Below are 24065 nucleotides of genomic sequence, written 5' to 3'. Positions count from 1 at the left end.
TGAAAGTTGCTACATATTAGTTTATTTTATCCAGCTCCTCCAATCAGCAATTACAGGGGTACATTAATGTATTCATACATCTCCAGTTGAATCTTAAAACATTTTTCATTAAATGTGATAAAAATGTACATCATATATAGCATCAATATGAAAATACTGACAATCTTCATTACAAATCTATACCTTAGAATTTATCTGGCAAGCAAAAATCATTGCTTGATCACTTAAAAAAAAAAAAAAACAGACACAAAGCAAAACATGTAGCCTGTTTTGGGGTTGTGCTAATACAACTGTTTCTCTCCTGCAAAATATTGATAATTCACAGTATGGAAAAATAATAATAATAATAATAATAGTGTCATGTCCTGCACATGCATTCTCCTGTTGCAGTTTAATCATCATCTAAAATCATCTCCTAGTGGGCAATAACATCTAACATGAGATTTATAGACAAAACAACAATCAGGAATAAACAAAAACATATCAGTTATAAAAAATAAAGTCATAAAATGTGTACAAAGAAAGAAAATATGCATTCGCATGATTAGAGAATAAAATAACAACGTTGCTGTGGTTACAATCCCAGTGTCCTGTGGTAAAGGTAGAAACAAAGAAAATAAATTAACATTGATTTTTCAGTCTTCCATTCAGAGTACCATTCATTACTGTTTGATGTCGGGAATGAGAGAAGACAGAATCCCACCAGCAGTGTACCATAAAAGGCCAAAAAGACAGTACCTTAAACAAACAGCTTGACATATAACAATAGACGCCAATATACAACCTGTGTGCTGGTTTCCAGTCACAGTTATTCACTGTCTGACAGGCTCTTCACAATGAGCAAATGATGGACATTAGAGTGATGGTGATCTGAATAATGCACTGTGGTTCATTACAATAAACATTGGGTGAGTGCGTGTCAGTCATGTTTTTGATTAAAAAAAAAATCCATGCAAAAGTCAACTGATCACTTATCAAAGACCAAATAAGAAAAATAATAAAGAGTTAAATGTGATCTGGACAACTTATTTCTGAGTGATTTCACCAGCAGATATATAGGTGTTCAAGGAACAGTTCACCTAAATAATGCAAATTCAGTAATTATCTAGTCACCAGTCAATTGAAAGTTGAGGGACATTTCATAGCAAAGTAGAGGGGGACTTGTTTTTAAAAGTACAAAACAACCGAAATTCAGCTCCTCCCTAACCCCTCAGCCACCCACTCCAGACAGAGTGAATGAGACTTTTAGCTTAGCAGCTATACTGAAGATTCCAGCTATAAAAAAGGGTGTGAATAACATCTCCTCAAATCAGTTGTTTTTTTTTTACATTTTAAAACAAGTCCCCATCGACTTCAATAGATATGGGGATATACTATATGTATTACTGTGACGGTCCATAAATGTTGTGGACAACGAAAACTTCATCCCACTTTTGGCAGATTTGGCCTACAAATGAGACACTGACAGACTGAATTTTCATTTTTGGGTAAATATTTCCTTGAAGTCTGAAAATCCCACAGTACAATTTATAACTCCACTACCAAAAATCCCTCTAATTAATTAAGGTCAAGTGTATTTATCCAGCCTTAAATACATAATGTTTCCTAGATATTTGCCCCAGAGGGCTCTGGACTTGAAAATGTATTTAAAAAATGTTTCTGATGACAGCTGTGAAGAAAGATTTTGAAGATTTTTTTAACTTGGCCCTAATCTGTCAATCAAGCCTCTGTTTGAGAGCAAATTCATTACAGCCTTGTTAAGAACTGTTAAAAGGAAAGCAATCGCTTCAATGGAAATACCAGATACAGAGCAGAGTCAGGACCTCGCCTTTATCAAATACAGAAAGTATTGTGCCAGGTGTACCTGCATGTGTGTTTGTTTAAATATGACTCAATCCAACCACGGCTTATTTTGAGATAAAGGCAGTTTCTCTCATTTCACTGCATGTATCACTCATTTCAACTCATGTGTGGTTGCTGATAATGTTACAGTCCAGCTATTGATCGGTCATTTAGGTGGTGGTACAGAAAGAATGGAGAGGGAGAAAACAAACAAACACAAATAATTAAATGACATTCACATTTTGACATTTGTACCCACGCAGCAGGGGAAATAGCCCTTGTCATGAAAGGAGAGAGTGCAACATGAAGGAAAGGCGAGAAGGAAATTCATTCCGAGATGTCTCATTCCCAGGTAGGAGAGTGTTTCTGGAGTGACTCACCACTTTCCAATAAGTCTTATTGGAAAGTGGTCATACAGTCACTTGTGAGATACAAAAAAAGAAACAGAAAAAAACATATTAAACAAGCCTTATAGTCAAGTTGCTCCCGATAAAGAAAATCAACTTTTCATTATCAGTCAGTCATTAACACAGCAGGTGAAAAGAGGAAAAACAGCTAACGACAGTGGTTAAAAGCTTCTGAGCCAACACAAAGGACCCAGAATCATTTTTTAGGTGGTTTCTCCTACATAAAAACTTCAGTATTATTGCAGATCTCAGCACTTGGTCGATTGTTGTGGAAAGTACCGCAACTATGTACCAATTGCGTGCTGTGGTCACCTGGGGGAAGGGAGGAGGTCATCGTTTGGTGCAGAGGGTGGGGGTGTCAAATGACAAGGCAGAAAACAACCACAGATTGTCAACAAATGTTCAAACGAAAATCCTGCTTCACTGCTTTTTTGTAATGGAATGAACTGGTTCACAGGATCTTTGTCTATTCAAGAGACTGATGAGAAGATATGATGAGGATGGGGCATCTAATCTGTGCCCTCTAGTGGAAACTCACTGTAACAACAGTTTCTGGGGTAAAAACAAGTGCTTCTAGTGATTTAGAAATATACTGGAGCATAGGGGGTCAACAAATATTCTACACTTCTTTCTCTGACATGTTTGTACTAGCAATGCCAGGGAGGGTGTCACCACTATGGCACACATGCATGGTCATTGGCATTATAAAGGAGCAAGTATGGGGTGCACTGTCTGATGTGTAGATGTTAGGATGTACAAACATTTATGCCTCTGTCATGTTGAGATTTAATATGTACACATTTCATTGTGCTTCTCAGGTACAGTCACTGAATGATGCAACAGGATGTTTGATTTTTGACCCATGACTCCCACAGGTGTGTTTAGCAGTATTTGAGTGTCTCTGGTTTCCAGTGTTTAGAGTGTGAATGCACAGTCTACAGAGTTATAACAGTGCCATCCTCCTCCAGGCTCCTCCTCTCCGTTGCTCTGTCTGGCGACGGCGTGGTTGAAGCAGCATTGGCGTTGCCTAGTGATCCGCTGCTGCCGCTGGCTGGCAGGGTCCCATTGGCGTTGATGGAAAGTGCGGATGTGGAGGTGGTGGCAGAGCGGAGGTTGAGATGCGGTTCATAGCGAGGCAGTGTGGGCATGCTATAGTTGGAGGGGGCACGCCTGATGGGTTCGGCCTCGCCTCCTGCCTCAATCACCAGGTCCTCATCTTCCTCGTCGCTCTCCAGCTCTCCCACGGGGAAGTTCTGGATGATGTGCGATGGCATGGACACTGCGGCGGCAACCCCACCCTGCGATGAGTAGCCATAGTAGCTGGCTCCGCTGTCTGATGAGCGTCCTGAGCTGCCAGAGGCCCCACCACCACCACCACCTCCTCCACCTCCTCCTCCACCTCCTCCGCCGCCTCCTCCTCCTCCACTGCGTACAACATTGTTCCGCTGGTTGGCAGGCTTGACGGTGATGATGAGGTTGTGGCTGTTAGCGATCATCATGTCTGTCACCTGGTCCAGAGACTTTCCTGCCACCTCGATACCATTCACCTCCAGCACCTCATCGTTGACAGCCAGCAGGCCAGTGCTCTCCGCCAGCCCACCGGGCACCATGCGAGAGATGAATATCCCCGGGACTTTCTCCAGGCCCTGCGGAGTGACCCGTACACTGGAGCCATCACGGATGTAAAAGCCCAGAGGCTTTTCCTGGCCGTGCTTGTACAGGCGAACACGTCGGTGCGTCTCAGGGAGGATATCCACGTCTATGATAGAAGAGACGGGGCGGAAGTCCCTCGGGAGGCTGATGATCACAGGTGTTTTTTTCCTGTTGGTGTCAGGCCGCAGGAGAACTGCCGAAAGCACTGTGTTTTTCTTCCTGGTCAGCGAGTCAGTACCAAATGTCGTGTAATCGGCTTCTTCTGCAAAATAGAAGATAGGGGAAGTAGAGAAGTACAGAAGAGGAAGAGCGATGGGAGGGGGAAAGGTTGGCAGAGAGAAAGGGAAGAGAGAAACAAAGAGCACACACGTCAACAAAAGCTGCTTAATTTTCCTTTAAAATCTTTTACATCAAGTCATTATTCAGGCTGACTTTCAGTTGCATCATGTAGTTTCAGCAGAATGAATAATGCTTTGCAGTGGAGCAGCTCTTAGCCCGAGGCATCCCTGCAGGGCGTCGGTGCTGAACACACACAGCTCCTCTCAGGCTGTACTGATGCAAAATTACACACCAGCCAACCAGGAGCTCAGTCCAACTCACAGAGCAGCTTTCATCAACACTCTTTGACACACTGCCACCCGCCTTTGTGTGTGGCAGCAGGTACATATGGTGAGCAGAGATGCTGTATTACAGATTTAATGAGTCTATAAGGTGGTGTCACCGATTGTCCATGTCAATCCTGGCATACAAAGTCAGGAAATACATTAAGGCCCAATGCAATCATTACTACTTTACAAAGGGGGGGAAGTAGGGATGCTGGATATGGATTTATTTCAGCTGAAACCGATAATTGCTTCTCATGGCCAATAGCGATAAGTTAACCTATAATTTCACATTTTTGTATTTCAAAAGTTCCTAACCTGTAATCTATTCACATCTGAGGGTAAGAAAGGCTATGATGTAGTTAGTAAATAGGATTATTTTATATTTCATAGCTATAAAAATATTTGATGTGTTACAATTCTTCTTCCCTAATCTCTGAACCCTTATGGAATTACCTACTGCAAATTGCAATTGCTACAGTGTGTGGTTGTTTGTAAGGGCTACACTTGCAAAGTCAATGAAAACAATTTATCGGTTAGAATTTCAGAGATAACGAAATAGGCAATAATATACATTAACCAATGGTGGGCCAATAATTTATTGGTCTAATACATCTTGTACAGTTAGCTGCCTAAATGTAAAACAATCTACCTTCAAACAAAGTAAAGCTCACTAATTAATTTACACATTATATCTATTTTTGTGTAGTGTAAGTGTAAAAAGTGAAAAGTGGTTTTACACCTTTGTGTCTAGGCGCAGTGACATCCTGCAGTCTTGTTTTCACCTCTAGGAACTTTGTCTTATTTACACTTGGGCACATAATGCAAATCTGAGCTAATTGACTACTACAAAGAATTTTTTTTGTGTTGATTCTAGCAGCCTCCTGTGGACAAAAGAGGACAATGGTGAAAGAAAATAACTTGTTTTGTGCCGTGCCACCACATTACAGCAGCTTCTTTCCTCAGGCTGTGAGACTCCTAAAGTCATCCTCAGCACTCTGCTATGAAACATTGTTTCTGTACCGTGAATCAGAATTCGACACAGAGACTGGCAAGGCAAGAATAACTACTTTACTTAAACAGAAACAGCCAATAGTCTCGTTGATGGCCATGTTTGCTAATTTGGGTCATATCAAGGGATTACAACTGAACTAAGACTGTTTCATAACCAGTTAAACGTTAATTGCTGTATGTTTAATGGACATTTCCCCCAAATGTCAAACTACTCCCATAAAGTGTTTTTGGCATCACTGTTTCAGATGAGAGACTAAGGAAGGTTGACATGCAACAAAGGTCACATCTTAACCGAGAATATTAAGGCCACATTTTAACTACATGAGTCACGGAATGCCATGAAACTCCACCCTTTGTTTTGTACATTTTGAGGAGGAAGTGTGTACAGTGTCACGCTACTGTAGACTTTAACCCGACAATGCTAACACTAACACTAGACCAAAGGGCTAGCCAGGTAAGGGAGGGGAAAACTGGACCTTGGCTCTCTAATAGTTAACCAGCACCATCCAAGAAGCTAAAGATTAACATCTTAGTGACTTACATCATCTTTTTTTGAGTGATAATATCAAGTTTTTGTCTATTTCTGGTGTTATTTTTAACATCTTTCTCGTTCAACTTTTTCACCTTTTTACAGCACTTTGTTGTGAACTGTTTTTAGATGAAAGTGCTCTATAAATAAAGCTCTGGCAATATTACACGGGATACTTCTCTCCTCGCTGGTTGTATTTCCCTCTGTGTGTGTGTGTGTGTGTGTGTGTGTGTGTGTGTGTGTGTGTGTGTGTGTGTGTGTGTGTGTGCGTGTGTGTGTGTGCATGTGTGTGTGTGTGTGTGTGTGTGTGTGTGACAAATCTGGGAAAATATCCATTTAGCTAGCTGATAAAGATTCGGGCTCTCAGGTTCAGGTAGGCACCCCACCACTCCCCTCTCCATCACTAAAACCAAAACAAAGGATCAACTGTCTCGAGAAAGAGCGGCAGTCTCCCATTTCAGTTCCCATGAGGCACGAGTCCAGTACATACACACTTGCTATATCTTTGCCAGTCCCTGACCTTATGGGCCAACTCCACATGTCAAAAACTATAGCTATGATATAACTTCATAAGAGTCTGTGACACACTAGTTTCCTCATCCAAGCTTTTTTCCTGTTCAAACTGTTCCTACATGCTGTCGCCTCAGTTGCCTTGCATGTCAACAGTGCCATAAAGAGAAGCGTTATGCAAAAAGGGCGTACAGGTGGATGTTAAAAGCACTTCCCCCCCACACACCCACACACACACACACACACACACACACATCTCTCCCTCCACCGCTGACACAAGGGTTGTATTTGAAGCGCAGTCATGCAGAGGAGGTGGTGAATCTCCACATCTCATTTCACTCTTTCTAGACTTCTTTTCATACAAACCATCCCTCTATCTCCAGCATATGAAAGGCCAGACCTGACAATAGAGTTATAGTTGAGGGGAATGGGACGGTCCCTCAGGGCCACTCACAGACACACACACAGACAGAGTTCTGGTTGCAAATGTTATTTGCATGCAACTTCCTGACAACAGCATGTGTTAATGCGCACACATTAAGTTAACATATGCAAGCAGACAGGCGTAGATTCAAACACACATACAGTACACATGTGTCTGTAAGGTCTATCTGCTTCATGGTGATGCCTGGGCTCTAATGAACAGAAGCACTGAGAAACCAAACACCCTGAACAACCATAGCTACATTAAAGCTCATTAGAGCACAGAAGTAAAGCTCTCAGTCTAATTGGCTATGAAGGCCTTGAGGCACAGCACAATGTAAACACACAATGTTCCTCGTTTGTTGAAGTACAAATGATCTTCTTTTGTTTCGATGATGGAACAAAATGTTTAAAGTCCCCCTCATTCTAAAAAGCGTTTCTCTTGTTTCCTCAGTTGAATGTGAGAGCTTCACTGTGTAGCATGATGTTTGTTTGAGTGTGACAATAGAAGACTGTTTTCACATGAACCTTTTCAAGGTGTAAATTTTCTCTGTGCTCATTGGAAATCTAATTTTAAGAGGCAGGCTTACACACATGACCATACATAATTTGGAAAGTGGTCTACATTGCACATATTGAGAATGGGCTTACAGTGAAGTTGGATACATCTTCTGTCCAGCAGTTAAACATTCGGCATATTCACATAATCTAGAACTTTTAATGAGGCTGAAGAAATATATGTAATTTTTAAGGATTTTATTGTGCTAATTATACTTTACTTTTTTTGCATGACATGTACATAAATGGTTTATTCTACAGCATATGAGGGTGGCTGATGTAAATGAATGGCATCAAGGAAGCATAAACAGATCTATGTATAGTAATTCCATATTTGGAAGAGTCTAACTTTACATCAGGATGTCAACCTAATTATTCAGGGCGGTCTTCAGTTTCTTCGCACCAAAAATAATATGGATATTACAGATGTAGGAAACTCAGAGAATACAGTAGACTTGGAACACCTTCGTATTACAAAATGAAAATGAAACGCTTTGCAATGTGACACGTGATACTCATGCTATTCATTGTGAACTGGTACATTTCCATACAAGTCTTCCAAATATCATGCATTATATACAACACAATAAATCATCATATAGCGTAAATAGGTATTCTATATGTTTGCTGAAATGCATTTACAAATATGTAAATCATACAAAAATCTACTACAGTCCTACTATCCATTACATTTTGCAAGCTGGGGGAAGTTATATCTATCATTGTGCTATTGATGCATTTATACCAAGTGTTTGGCATTATGAGAATATCAGAGCACCATCAGTGGTCTATCAATTAATGCAATAATGCAATAATCACAACTCACAAGCACAGTCAGGGTGCTGTGGTCAATAACAGCGAAAGGGCAACAATCCACAATAAGACTTTGGAACAATGTTATAACTTCATTGTTTCCCTTTATGGTCTGTAAATACATAACGGTATGCTTCAGCCACAGAGAGTGTACAGGTATGCAGCTGGCCTGGCTAATGTTTAACTGAAAAAGATCTGAGGTCAAGTATGAGGGCAAGAGATAAGAAAGTTCTATGGTGTAAAAGTTTGGGAGGATATCTAACACAGCGCTGTGGTTTAAACTTTTTTTTGTAACAAATGAATGCAGGCATGAAGAGCTCATTTCAGCACAGTTTCTCTACTCGTTCAAATCTTTCTGAAGTTCCCTCCAAGCGATTTTATTGCTCACACGCCGAGTAAAGGGATATTCCACTGATTTTATCTGCTTAGCTCCACCCCCTTAGTTACTGTTGCTATACCTGTCATCTGTTACACTTGCTGTCCTTTCTTGCACGTCATATGCAGTTTACATAAAACAGTGGCAGATTCAATTGTTTAGTAATTTTTTTATGCTATTTGTTTACTTCAAGGAGGTTCTAAGTGTTAACTTACTGCATTTGTTTACATTTGTCTGCAATCAAGACAGAAGTAAACATAACAGGCATCTAATTTCTCTAATTACAACAAGACATTTTACCAGTAGAGGCTAGCTAGCTACTATGCTAACATCAGCTCCATGAGTTGGTTTGGAACAAATCCCCAGCTGACTATTTAATGTTCCCAGTGGACTTGTTTTAAAACAGACACACTGTAAAGCAAGTCTTGTACATGCACTTGATGGCTACAAGCACATTGTGATGAAAGACGTAAGGTAGACAAACATGTGCCTGGCAAAGGCCAGGCCCCATTCCTTACCAACTGATGATGCAAGAAGAGACATGAAGAGGCACTGTTTTTGTTTTCCTTGGAGTGTAAACTTCCCCAAATCTAATAACAGTATAGGACTGCTAACATCATCTTACACTCTGATACAGCAGTATCTTGGAATCAACACAGGGTTGAAATATTTCAGATGTGCTATTCTGAAGGGATTTTTCTTTAGCGCCTGTAATGTAGTATGAAATGCTACTGTAAACGCTGAAACGCTAGGTTCCTACTGTACAGTGAGTAGTAAGCTAGTTAGCCGGATATACTAATGTTTTTAGCTAATCAAGGCAGACAAACACACTGTTTAATCCACACCTTCGTGGTTTTGGAAAGGACAAAGAATACGACAGCACTATGCTACTGCTGTATATACAGGCCAACAGCCCCATGCACACACCTAATGTGGAGAAATCAAAGCCTCCTTAGTCCTGCTCATGAGTGGTCATTTGAACAATGACTGTTTGGGATAATTGGGGTTTAGCCAACGGTCAATTTCCTTGCCATGGATAGTACTACACAGCCTGTGAAAACAACGGTGTAATGTCTTCTGTGGCTCTAGAGGAGCTCTGTCAGGTCTGACAAAATAACTCTGAGCACGTCACTGTGACATAATCAGTCGCACTGGGCTTGGAGACTAGACTAGAAATTTGAAAGGTGCTGGTGTTTACCAAAAAGGGTTGAATGAAAAGATACTGTTTGTTGCATTAGGGGAAAGGCAAGTTCATGTGCTTTACTTATAGTATAGAATCAGATATCTGAGCCTCTGCTGCTTTGATTTTGGCATTCAGTCTTTCTCTGTCTTCTGTAATTTACAAAACTTGAATTAAAATCAACCTTTTACCAACTGCAGATTACCTCTGTCACCAACTTTTGTGCCTGGAAGTAGCTCTGCCGGTTACCCTCTCATCTCCTCACACAAAGACTACCACAGAAGAAACACCTGCAGTGTATCAGTATCATAGTAAAGACATCATTTGCAAACCCTGAGCCCTGCACTGGCCATGGCTCTGTGCAGGTTAAGGATTCCAACTATGCAGTGGCTGCTTTGATTTCCCACACTTTGAATGGAGTCACTGAGGAGCAAAGGAAGCGAAGCAATGGAGGAGAAAATGACAACCAAACACACATCACAAGCGAGAACACACGCAGTGATGCTTAGTCATCCCTCACTGTAGTATGTAACTAACACAGGCACACGTACACGCACACAAGGACACAAGGAGTGACCAACTAATGCATATCTATTCTGACACTGAAGGGAGTAAGACGACTCTGCCTAAGGAGAGGAAACCACTTGTGCAAACTGGCGTGCAATGGTTGAACATGTCATCAACCTCAATGCTTTATTCTTCACATACTCTGGATGCATCACGCTCCGACTCTGGACTCAGGCTTTAAACGAGCCAATGTAAATGGCTCAGAATAAGTGGGATGCGCGGGCGTTAAGAACACTCCACAGCTGTTGACACCAAGTTTGCTGTCTGACACAACGTAATCTCCACCGAGGAACTTATTCATATCATTATTTTCTTATGGGCTAAAATCGCACTTTAAAAAAAAAAGGGAAAATCGTCGTTTCAAATTAATTTGGGATCTTGTGACTTTGGGGGACTTGAATTAGGTAGGAAGAACTGTATGGAGCCATTCTTAGGGTTTTCTTTAGGTTTTTTTAATCCAGAAATTACTGTCTTTAATACACTTGCTTCGCTAGTATCACTCATGCTTTTATCAGTATTAGCTACTTCCCCATTTACACACCATTACACTGATGATGATGCAAGGTGACAAGGCCCTGGCTTTCCACATAACATTATGATCCCTGACTACAAAAATGACAGCAACAATCCATTACTTCCTGGTACTTGTCATACTTGGCTCTGCGTCAGGGAAACCTGATACTGTGTTCAGGTGGCAACACACAACCAGGAAGGAGTTACATGACAGTCACAGGCACCGCCACTGTCAATACTACTACTGACTCTACATTCACAGGATCATTTTAGATATGCATATAGCAGCTGTCAAAGTAATACAATTAATGTAAAAGTAGAACAACCTTGGCATAGTAACTCACCACTAACTACAGTCACTGCAGTGAGGAATGGAGCATTATTAACAAGGTCACAGCACACAGGTATATTGTACTGTACAGAGACAGGCATAAGTAGTGCTCTAGCTAAAAGCAAAGGGCCCTTCTGTATTGCTTCATCATGAATGATAACTGACACCAGTCTTCAGTATCCAACATTAAAAGGGAACAGTTCCCCCGAAAATAAAAAATTCAGTCATCATCTACCCACCCTCATTCCGAGGGAAAGTCACTGTTCATAGTCCACACAACATTTCTGGAGCTTCACAGCAAACCAGAGTTGTGGCATTTTCCTAAGCAACTGACGTAGATGGGGAATTGTACAAAACAACCCCCTAAAAAAAGAAAATGGCTCCATACAGCTCGCCCAGTGTCTCTTGAAGTCCCAATATCCAAAATTGATTTGAAAAGACATTATTCACACTCCTTTTAAGAGAAAATAATCACAACAGCCGTTAGCTAAAAGGGTTAGTGTCCACCCTGTCTGAGGCGTTTTGAGGGTGTAAATATGTTTTTTTTGGTGCTTTATTTATTCTGTGCAAGCTGTATGGAGCCATTTTATGTTTTCTTTTCTTTTGTTTTTGTTCTTTTGTTGTTCTTTCATGTCTTAAAACAAGTCCCTTTCTACTTCAGTTGTTAGGGAGAATGCCACAACTCTGGTTTGCCGTGAAGCTCTAGAAATGTTTGCGAACTACGAAACTTCATGAGTGAGTAGTTATTGACTGAATTTAAATTTGTGTGTGAAACGTTCCTTTCACATGTCTCAAGGATCTAAGTGAGAAAAACACCAAGAGTAAGACGAGCAGCTGAAAGTTGCGATGTTCTGGAAACAGTCAGTTTTGTTGATGACAAGCCTGGATGTTCACCACACTGCCGGTGCCACGGTGTTCCTGACACAGAGCGATACAAGAGGGGGAGGAGGGGGAGAAACGCATGTGTCAATGTGAACTTGTGTCGATGAGAAAAACCAGGGGTGGGTGTCAAAGAAAAAGACGTGAAACAGGCTGGAGAGACAGAAATACGGTAAATAGACACAGCAGAAAGAGAGAGAGAAAAAGGAAGAGAGAGGAGGAGGTGATAAAACATTTTCAAAGGAGTAAATTCCCAGAGGGTTACTATTCCTGGTGTGGTGAGCATACCTCCCTGGCACAGCCAAGATAAAAGTGCCTTAATGCTGCTGATAAGACAGGGAGAAAGAAATGGAAGGAGGGAGGTCAAAGGGAGAGTGCTGAGAGGGAAAGACGCAATAAGGACAGCAAGAAAACAGAGAAGCAGACAGCACAGTGTGCTGATATGAGTTGGGCGTTCAGGAAAGGAAGATGTTTTCGAGACCTGCAGAGGTGTGAGTCAAGCTAGAGCCAAGACAAAGCCTTGATGTGTAATGGAGCTGACAATCTGACAAATGACTTATTAAATCCATATTCAAAAGACTCCAGTCATGAGCATTAGTCTGCTTCTAAGTCTCCTCATACAACCTAACTCGTTTCTCCATTAAACTCATCAGTCAGGCTTTATTACTCTGTCTTGGCAAGAGCTATTTATCAAAAGTACTGGAACTAAAATCTACACTGTGATGGATCAGCTGTGATGTAGCAGTATGCAGTGTACAATTATCACAGCTTGAGGCTTGATGCAGAATTAACACATTTTATTTGCCACTGTGCCATTGCTGCAATACCAGGAAATACCATCAATTTGTTTTGTGCTGACATAAATGCATCTCTCCTTCCTGCAATACCTCCACTCCTCCTCACCCTCCCATTTTTCTCCCCTACGCCCTTTACTCAATCTGTCCCTCAGTCACTCTGATCTATCTCTCAGCAGGATCCACTTTTGAGTCTCCACTTCTGTCTGTCCCTCTTGGTCTGGCAGATTCTCCTCTCTTTGCCTCCAATACGCTCGTCTTTCCCTGTAGCACTCTTGCTGAACTGCTTCCTAGCTGCTTTTGCTAATGCAGGAAAACCAACCACAGGACTCAATGGCTTGGAAACTACAAGTGTGGATCTGGTGAGGGCATGCAGACTGGACTGGTGGTGGAGGGACTACAGTTGTTGCTTGGATTTGGCCTGGTGCTCACTGTTGTTAGGAGCAGGGATGTGCCTGAGGCTGAGGCTGGATTTGAGCTTAAGACAGGGTGGGGTAGGAGACAGAGGCAGGTCACTTGGGGATGTAGGCTTCAGTAGTGGGTAACAAGAATGAGTCTGGGCTCTACTACTGTATATATAGCCTCCAGGAGGAGAGGGGAGAGGACTGACTAGACGTTTGCAAAGATGGTGGAGAAGAATGGAGGGAGGAGCAGCCTTATGGACTGGAGGAACCCAAGTCTAGCCTCAAAATCCTATTGCTGATTCGTCTGAATAGGGACTTTACTGGGGGGGGGTGAGCAGGGGGACTCTTCACTGGTGTCTCTGTCCTGCATTCAGCATTTGGCTCTGGAAGACAACACAGCCAATCAGCAGTTAGATCTAATCACTATGGCAAATTTCTCATCGCCAGCATGAACTTAAAGCAGGCAGCACAATAGCTCAAGCAATTAAAACAATACTTATTTGCCTATACTGTATGTGTATTAAACAAATTACTGGTCCTCGCAATTGCTTCTCCTGTTCATACAGGCCACAAGAGATCTCTTTCAAACACAGTTCCAATGGACCAGTATTGTTTATTCTAGTGGTATACCAATTATTAGTCTGGCCGATTATCAGGGCTGATATTCAGTATTTTCACAATTACTGGTATTGATGTTTTTTGTGTCTTATTGCCAATAAAATTAAAATAAAGCACTTTGGCTCTGACAGAGCAAATAAATTATAGTTATCAGTTATCAAATGAATAAAGTGGAATACAAGAATTAAGTAGCAGAACATGGAAATACTAAAGCAAAGTGGCTCCAAATTTTACACAAGTACAGAACTTGAGTAAGTTATACATTTGCAGGAAAAATAAAAAACTAGTCTATTTATATATATATTTTAGGTATTTTACTGGAGTATTTCCATTTCTGCTATACTTTCACTCCCCTATATCTATTTGATAACTTTAGTTACTATCTACTTTGCAGATTCAGATTATTCAGTGGTGATGGTAAGGTAATTACCAATCACATGGTGTTGTGGGCATTAAGTCAGACCAGAGTGGTGACCACAAACAGAAAAAAGAATCTGCATCAGAGCCAAAGCATTACATTTTTATTAATCATAATCAAACAAAACCCCAAAAACCAAAAGGATTATCAGAAAAACGATGAATATCCGCAACGATAGTCAGCCAGTCCAATAATAAGTCTATCCTTACTTTGTAGTGAGGGAATTTCACATTACAGCAACCAATTTAGTTTTCAATGTGCAATACACATTATTCTAAGATAGACTTAAAAGTACAATGTGAACCTATCCTTTACTTTTAACAGTTTAATATAGCTTCTTTAAAGTGTAAAGATTGTTAAATAAATAAAGGATAAGGAGCAAATAAAGTACAAACAGTGACAGTAGTTAGGCAACAGTAGAGCTGCATGTCAGAGCCTGCTTGCTATGGTGTGTAGCTAGCCAGGGTAAATATGCTGGAATGGCATGCTGGAAGAAATTCACAGATAAGAGTATCAGCTATCATGCTTCACATCAATATCACTGCAACACCAATCCCTGGGGACGAAAAGGAATGCTTTTTAATAAAAAATAGGAAAGAATTACATCTCTCTGCCCTAAAGTCAAAATAAAAAGATTCCACATATCTTTGGATATATTTACTTATTTTATCACCTATTAGTTTACATCCATGAGGCCACAGAGATTTCTCTGACAACAGCACTATATCAGCTGGCATTTATGACATGTTTTGAGGTCCCAAGCTGACAAAGCTCAAAAATCCGTATCAAAGCACATCAAACATTTACCTGACATAATTACTATGTTTACACTCCTTCCTGGTTCTAACCGTAGCTGCATTTGTGCAAAGTACAGCTCACTCACCATCTTTCCCTCCTGCCATGTTTCTTGTTTATAAGTTTCCCCCTCATGGTTTGCATTGGTCAACAGTCCACTTTCTTTCTCTCTTTCACTTTGCCAGTTTGCCCACTCACCCTCCCCTTCACCTCTCCTTTTCTTTTTCACATTGGTCGAAAGTTTCTCCCTTCATATTTACCATCCAGTCTATATTTCTTTTCAGAGCTCCCCCTGTTTCCTTTCCTCCCTTGAACCATTCATCTTCTCAAACCAACTCTGAGCTGAGAAATTCTTCCAGTCTCTATACAGAGAGACCCCCTCTGTACTCTTCCTCCATCTAACCCACCCTCCCTTCATGTTCTTGCAGTCTGCAGAAAGTGTCATCCAGCCAGGTTTCAAAGGGTAGACACTAGACAGCATGGTTGAAGGCTGCCAGGCTGTGTGCTCTCCCTTGTTTTAAATGTTCCCTGGCTATCTGCTTTCTTAAATGTTTTGTCCCTGGCTTTCTTTGCTCTTTTCTGTCCATCTATATACCCTTTGTTGATGGAGCGTCGCTCTAGAGCTGAGGGTCAGCACTGCCCTGCTGTCCTGTCTAATCTAGCCAGCAGACGTGATCAGAGGCTGGCCACATTCCACCCAAAATGCCCTCTCCCTCCCTCCCTCCCTCCTTCATCTATCCCTCTCTTTATTTCTTTCTTTCTCTCTCTCCCACCCTCCCCAGCTTGGGCCTCACTCTGCATTCCTCCTGCACTAATACTATTCCCCTATTCTCTCTCTCTCTCTCTCTCTCTCTCTCTCTCTCTCTCTCTCCCTCTCTCCCTCTCTCTCTCTCTCCTCTCTCTCTCTCTCTCTCTCCTCTCTCCCTCCTCTCTCTCTCCTCCCTCCCTCTCCCTCCCTCTCTCTCCCTCCTCTCTCCCTCTCCTCTCCTCTCCTCCTCTCCCCCTCTCTCCCTCCCCCTCTCCTCTCCCTCTCCCTCTCTCCCTCTCTCTCTCTCTCTCTCTCTCTCTCTCCTCCCTCTCCCTCCCTCCCTCCCTCTCCCTCCCTCTCCCTCTCTCCCTCTCTCCCTCCCCTCTCTCTCCCTCTCCCTCCCCCCCCCCTCCCTCTCATTACATTCCTATCACACTTGCACTGCTCCCTCTCCCTTCCCACATCTCTAATTACTCGCCTTGCCTAAACAATGCCTTATACATTACTCCCTCTTTAATAGTGTTTACTCTCTCTCCCTTTCATCTTTCCATCTTCTTATTAAGCCTAAAATATGTTCCTCCTCCACACATTCCTCTTCCAGTGCTATGAATCCAGCATTCCCTCACTCATTACACACAGCATCCCAGGGAATAATTCATGCTCTGTGGAAAACTTGAGATCCAAAGCAGGGGTGGAAATGTTATTTTCACAAATCGTGCTCCAAAACTTCTCTCCTGTATGCTCCTTAGGGAATATTACATCCATTACACCTGCCAGCACTTTGTTTCTCTTGCTTTAATCCAATCCATTGCAAGCTCACAGTAAAATCTCTCCTTCTTTGTTTTGTTCTTGCTCATTCTGACTTTTTATGCTTCGTCTCATCCATCCTAGTCTTTTTCTCCACCACGTCGTCCTGGTTTCATCCGGCTCTCTGCAACTGTCATATTCTCACCCCCTCTCTGTCAATCTGAACCTACAGCATCTCTCCCTTTCATTACTTTACACACTCAGCACAACGCTTATCACACTAAGAGCTGCTGCCATTATCCCACTCTAATGCTTGCTTTGTAGGTTGGGTAGACTTTGTCTGTGTTGTACTTTCACACTGTACGTTTCCTTTTCTTGGACTAGATGACTCATGCACTGGTTACTAATAACTAAGGCAGTCCTGCTGAGATACACAAATACAAGCATTCCTGTTGCTCTCCATACCTTTCCCCTCTACCTTACTGCTGATGAGTAACAAGCCATTTAGGAATGAAAATGTGCAAGATATGAGAAATGTCATTAAACAAACCCATGCCCTGAAAAAGATTGTTTGAAAAGCTGCTACGTCTACATGGATGACAACCTAGAAACTCTGCATGCGGAGCTTGTACATGCAACCTGGATGGCTGATAAAGGCAAACATGATGTCATTCAAACTCAGGGACATCTCTTTTACACATTCAAACAAAAAACTGGACACAACCCACAGTTTCCCCAATGCTTGCATCAGAAACTAAACCTGTAATACAACATTCAACACTTCTTTTGAATCATATCCCACAGGCTAAAGACTTAAAAGTATTTGCCATCCAATAGAATTATTAATTTATTTATGTACAAAATGACAGTGATTTGCACATGAATGACATAATAATGATAATGATGAAAGCAAAATATATTCACATTTAAGAAACTGGAATTAGAGCCTCCAAAATCCAGCATCATTTGGGCTATAATGTGAGCAAACTGACTTTAATGAATAACTAGATATTTTTTTTGACATTCTTATACTACTGATTTTCTCCAATCCAAGCTAAGTAGCAGAAAAGGCGCTATGACAAGCGAAAACTGACACACTCACTGGGGGCCAGATGTGAAACAACCATGTCTGGTAAAAGCTGCTCTTTGTCAGCATCTAAAACAGCAGTCTGTGGTATGACAACATGACAGAAGCTAGCATCAACATTATTCAAGTGTTTTGTCTTCTACAGACTTATGTCCACAGCACTCTCCGTTTACACAGAGCTTAGCAGGAACAGTGTGGACCAGGAAATAGCTCTTAATAACTGTTCTCTATCAATTAATTATGATGTGCTGCATGGATTGTTCATCAATGTGGTGTCTAGCTTCAACTACAAAAGAATAACACACATTCAAACAACAAAAGAAAATGTAGAAAGACAGATCAGACAAACCTTAAAATAGTTAAGGTACTGCTCCCAGCATGCTTTGCAGCCCCCATCAGCCTTAAAAAGACTCCAGCACTGTTAATCCACCTATGAGTGGGCCTTTTCACTGCTGCCATGACAACCAGTAAACACTGGACACCTCACTGTCAGCTCAGAAGTCATCACCACATGGTTCACAGATGGGGGTGAGATGTAGGGGATACCCATTGCTACTACTGAGTTGCATTGATATTTTGAAGCAATTTTAAAAATGCCTGGCGTACACAGAGTCCAGAAGTCAAGACACAGGCAAATAAACACTTGGTCCATTTTTCAGCAGTGAACAATACGACACTAATGGTTGGTCAGTGATGTAGCGTCGATGTAGAAACGACAACAATGTGGGCATTCTTGAAGAACCAGACCCCAACAATGCAAAAACGGACACTCACTGACTAACATCCATCGGACCATCGACACGGCAATGAATGAACAAAGCCCACTGAGCACCTAGCATAGGATATATGTAGCCTGGGTTTAGTCTTTCAGACATATAAAATCCAGAACTAAAAATAGCCTCAAATGACTTGCATGTAGCTGTGCAGACCCCAGACACCATTTATTTTTTACACACACACACACACACACACACACACACACACACACACACACACACACACACACACACACACACACACACGTCATGTCAACTGAATGTGTCAGTTAGAAACCTGTTTACAATCGCTGTGATGGAGATTGAGTGTTACTTTGATTTAGTCCAAACACATTCCCAGATATCTGTTTCATTTGTGTGTAATAGGATTTCACAGCACTATTCAATGAATGCCAAGTTGTAATAAACTTTGGTCCACACTGCCGCCTTGACTGGAGCCCTGCTCTTATGCAATAATGACCACTCACATCACATCTGACCACTGACCATCTAATACATTTACATAATGGCTCAGTTGCTGTCTCAAAAGACATAATAGTGATCTGATGACATTTGCAAGCCAGCTTCCGATTAAAAGACTGAAACTCTGGACTGATGCGAAACTGATATAATCGGTCTATTACTCAGCGCTCAACTGTGGTTGCACAGGTGACTTAGTGTGACCCACCCACTATGACCCTTTACCATGATTCCTCCTATGCTGCTTTTGCATTGACTCACCTGACTAAATTAGGGTTTCAAAAACAGGTCGCCACCAATTGGTGAATGGTAATTTATGCAGATACCACCATAGAATAAGGTCATGAAGGACACATCATCATTAAAACTATTTCTACAAAATAAAATCTTCGGTCAATTTGACATAGAGTTGCCAAGAGCAAATTTTAGTTTAGTTTAGTTTCCACATAAACAAATCGTGCTTAGCGTTCAGTGTGCTGACACATTACTTGGCCCCAACACAGATAAGCTTTTAACTCACTATGGAGCTTCGCGAGAGATAATAACTAGGGTCTGCAGATGTATAATAAATGATCTATAAGCTGCCAATTTGCTGCATATGCACACTGCAGAGCCTTTTAAGCTGGAACCAACTGGTGCTTAGCAGAAAGGTAAAGAGGGACAGACAAATCATGAGGGAAACCAGGGTCTGAGGGCAATGGGGTCTGCAGGGGGTTGTGGCGATATTACTGTGTGCGTCTTCGTTTTTGTTCAATCTATTCTAAAAGGCAGTGCGTGTGTGAGTGCATGACTGATGTGGCTGCTTGCCTGCGTTCTCATGTGTTTTTCTGTGAGTGTGTTTGAGCAGCAGTGAGCCCAGCGTGGGGCTAGTGTCTGAAGCGTGTAATTGAAACACGGTCCCATGCAGCGCTACACAGTGACCCCACTAATCTCCTCCTGACAAAGTGGCTTAGCTTGTATAGGGTCATATGGCACAGCGAGACAGCTTAAACACAACAGAGCGCGCAGATCGACCTGCCCCAGCGAGCAGACCCTGGTGTCTCCCCTGCATTCAACAGGTCACACTCAGCAAGTCATTAGCTAGGGATACACTTAAAAATATCTACTCAATCAGGATCACATATATTTACAGTGTAAATTCAGTCTGACTGGTTTATGCTAATCCAGTAACACATTACAATCATGAGCAAAAATAAGAGCTACCAAAACTTCTGGATGCAACAACTGACTTCTCTCAACAACTGAAAAGATATAGGCATGGTCTGGGACACCATATACTGCATTAGCAGGGCACAGTTATGATATCCATTGGTAATGATTGTATTGGAGCCAGAGAGGAAGTAAGAAACAACAGTCCATGGTGAACTGTATCACACAAGACACACTGCCCTGTGCCTGCTGTACTAACAGGTCACTACCAGGGGCAGTTTGATAAATGCTGATAACAGAGATGTGCGAAAAAACACAGCAAAATATAAATCTTCTCTTCATTGCGCTTTATGTTGCCTTTCTCTTGTTTTGTCCAGCCCTTGAAGGGAGACTGTTTTTGGAAACAAACACTGCTTCTCAGCAAGGTTGCCGACCTTTAGCTATGTGGGTCAGAAAAGGACACCAAAGGATACAGCTCGAGGCCAGGCGTGCTGAGTAGTTTGTTTGAAATGACAGCTCAATGAAGACAAAACACCTGGGCAACATGCAGACCCCAAAACTGAAAATATAAGGCGATACTGTGGTCTTCTAAAATGTTATCTTTTTGATTATCTAGACAATAAACACATAGCTTGATGACATACGTTCCTGTTCAACAGGATTCCCATATTTCTATGATGTACTATTCAAAACTTACACAAGATCTTTGTTTGTATTTCCATATGAAAACAGATCTGTCATCACAAACAGGTGGAAAAAGGCACTCTCTGCAAACACTTCCTCTGTGCTTACCTTTCCTCTGCAGGAACAACCTGAGTAGAGGGCTGGCAGTGGTGATGGCTTTATGGTAGTTGTCATCATTGTTGATGGGCAGCAGGTCGCCGTGCACGTCGGCATACCCCACCAGCAGCTCTACATTGGGGATGCGATGAACATGCTGCAAGAGGCCGTAGAACTCATCAAAGCGACCTGGCTTCGACCGATCCAGCGAGAACCGACGAAACTCCGCACCAAACTGGGATGGAGGAGACAGGCACACCCACACAAGCACAACTGTAAAAACACACTAGGGGCACAAGGAAGTAACTGCTTGCAATGCATGCAGGAAATATCAAGTAACATTACTTCAAAGGGTCTTGAAAGGATTTATGGCTTTGAGTGGTAGCCTAACTAATTTCAAAACCACTGTCGGCTGTATTGCAAGAGTCTGTTATCCAGTGAACATGCTAACACACCACATGTGATGAATTATTAATGAAGACTTTGTGATGTGTTTTTGTGTTTATGGACATATTATGTTCAAGACTGAAAAAACACAGTGTAATAAAGCTGCCTGAGATTGGTGAGAAAGACTACATGTTTTCAGCATACATGCTTTCTCAAAAACATGTTGATAGCATTTGAAAAACAAAGTCATTATTGTGGTCTGACTGGATCAGTGGCTGAAGATGCCTAATCTTTAGGCAACTGTTTCGCTGAGACAGACAGATCACAATGTCCCATTGGTGGTGTTGATGAGAAGTACCAAGTGTTGTGGTTACTGTTGCCCAGCACTGACAAAAGATGATCTACAATTCACTGCCAACCTGGACACTCATCATCTTATTCACCATTTCAGAGCAGAATTGTTCAATCATAGACTGGGATCGCAAGATTCCCCATGTTAAGTACAACGCATTTCAAATGACTCCGGACTGTTCAGTCCTGGAAAATAAAAATATCTGCTATTATTTTGTGTGAAGTGGCTGGAGAGACGCTTTAATTGTTAACTAAATACGTAGTGGCGCCAATTCAAAAGGCTTGTGTCAATATACGTAGCTATGAAAACTAGTTTTGAGCAGAAAAATCGCCCTGAGGCCTCATTCTTCAGTTTGTGTTTTTAATCATGCCACAGGCTGGGGGCAGGCAGCCTGTGACGGAAGGAGCCATGACAGGCAGGCCATATGGGACACCTGTACGCACATGAAAATAACATGACAAGCGGTTATTAACGCGTCTTTCCGGGCTAATCTGAAATAGCTAAATGTCTTCTAACTTACGTAGACTCCCCCTGCGGTTATGCTGAAATGAAAACTTGACTCAAACTTCGGTAAAAGAGCAGAGGGGAGCGGCAGGGAAGGCTGTGACAGGTGATACTGGCTCACTGCGGCGTCAGCTGACAATAACCTCCGCCTTCAAACTTACTAGCTAGCTATCAAACTTATCAGATGAATCAAAATAGAACACGGTTAAAATCAGAGCTGCACATACGGCGAGCCACCATCGAACTAGTCACAGTAACTATACCTCTGTGGGCTGGCTTAACTCCAGCCTGTAGGCTATCTATGTAATTTGTGTGACATCATAACTTGCTATCAAGCCACTTAGCAGGCTAAATTAGCCAGAATAATCATCACGGGGAGAGTTGAGACTCTGAATACGGAGAATAAACGGACAAAGCAGTCTCCGTATGAAGCGTTACCTTGCTCTTCACCTCCACGGCACTCAGTGAACGGTTGCTCGGCACTCGGTGGTTTTTATTCATGTTTCGCTAGCAGCGGGACCGCCGCCAAACACTCACTGGCGCTGCTCCTGCTGCTGCCGCCGTCGCTTGTGTGTATCCAAAAACCGTGCGTGTCCACAGTTATTCCTCCAGTAACACGAGCTGTTCCACGACTTCTCGACGTCCAACGGTTTGCCTTGTGTCTCCAAGAATGCGACAGCGGCTGCCAACCAGCCTAGCTCACCCTGTAAACTTATCTGCTGTCATACTCGCCACTGCCAATGTAGCTACACTACGACTGAGCGTTCTCGGTCTACCTCTGACCATGACACTCTACCTCTCTCCCTCCCTCTCTGTGCCTAGAGAGCTGGCGATATAACATTTCAAAATAAAAGGCCCAGCTTCTGTTTTTCGACTACCCTCGATTTCAAAATAAGAGCCCTCTCCACCTCCCAGCACCAGAGAGACTGTCCTGGCTGGGCCTCCCAACCTTGTTCCAAAAGATAGATACAAAACAGCACCAGGAAAAATCTTCTTATATGATTTGTTGGTTTCATTTATCCATCTAATCCCATCTCAGTGTCCTATTGTCCTGATTTGGTTCAAAATTGCACAATTAGCCTACCACCATTTGTGACTGGAGTACCAGTGTTCACATATATCTCACTGTGTTAAATGTTATGATGATTATGAAACAATACAAATTTAACAATCAGTCATTTAAATGACCCCTTTAGAAATGATTCAATAAACAGTTAGAATGTATAGCTTTTAGCCTATGATTGACAAAACGTCATTAGTAATGTATCTATTAGGGATATTAATAATCCTAACAGTCCACAATAGGTGGGCTACTCTCATTCCTTTAATAATGACTGCCAAAGATTGCATAAAATAGATCTGGCATTATAATATAACATGTGTGATATGATATATATATTGTACTACAACAATATATCATTATATAATGTGTATTTTATATTAATCATTATGATGTCAAATATATGTAGATATAACACTTATGTGGATGGTGAATGTTATTGATGGTAGCACCTGGTTTCTTATGATATAGTGACATCTTCTGGCCAAAAGCCATATAGGCCTACTGCTGCTGGTTATCAGCCCCACTGTTTGCACACACATATTATATATCAGCCTATGTATTCACTGTAAAGTTATTAGAGCAGTATGTCCCAAAATAGTATGCAGTAATAAAGTGGTAAAGTCAAATATCAATGAAAACCAGTTCAATGTATAATTTCATATTTTCCTTGAACAAAATACCAATCAGGGTTTTTATATGATAAAATAATTTTAATTCAAAGGTAGGTTTAGATAATGGGTTAAACTGGGGAGGTTTTCATAAGTATTGGCAGGCAAGTATTGTGTGC

At 41.8% G+C, this 24065-nt stretch overlaps 1 protein-coding gene across 1 annotated transcript; it reads right to left on the bottom strand.

Annotated features, from left to right (window-relative positions):
* pard6b (par-6 partitioning defective 6 homolog beta (C. elegans)) lies at positions 1 to 23053 on the bottom strand. The gene is made up of 4 exons (XM_030423759.1): positions 22654 to 23053; positions 20985 to 21207; positions 3679 to 4164; positions 1 to 3636 (listed from the first exon to the last, which is right to left on the bottom strand). Exons 1-4 carry the CDS (start codon positions 22714 to 22716, stop codon positions 3185 to 3187), a joined length of 1224 nt encoding a protein of 407 aa, XP_030279619.1. The 5' UTR covers positions 22717 to 23053; the 3' UTR covers positions 1 to 3184.
* Positions 23054 to 24065: the final 1012 nt, after the last annotated feature.

Source organism: Sparus aurata, chromosome 7 (genome assembly GCF_900880675.1).
Source record: "Sparus aurata chromosome 7, fSpaAur1.1, whole genome shotgun sequence".
Lineage (NCBI taxonomy): Eukaryota > Metazoa > Chordata > Actinopteri > Spariformes > Sparidae > Sparus > Sparus aurata.
The sequence above is the reverse complement of the archived record's forward strand: the minus strand, read 5'-3'. Positions and strand labels throughout refer to the sequence as shown.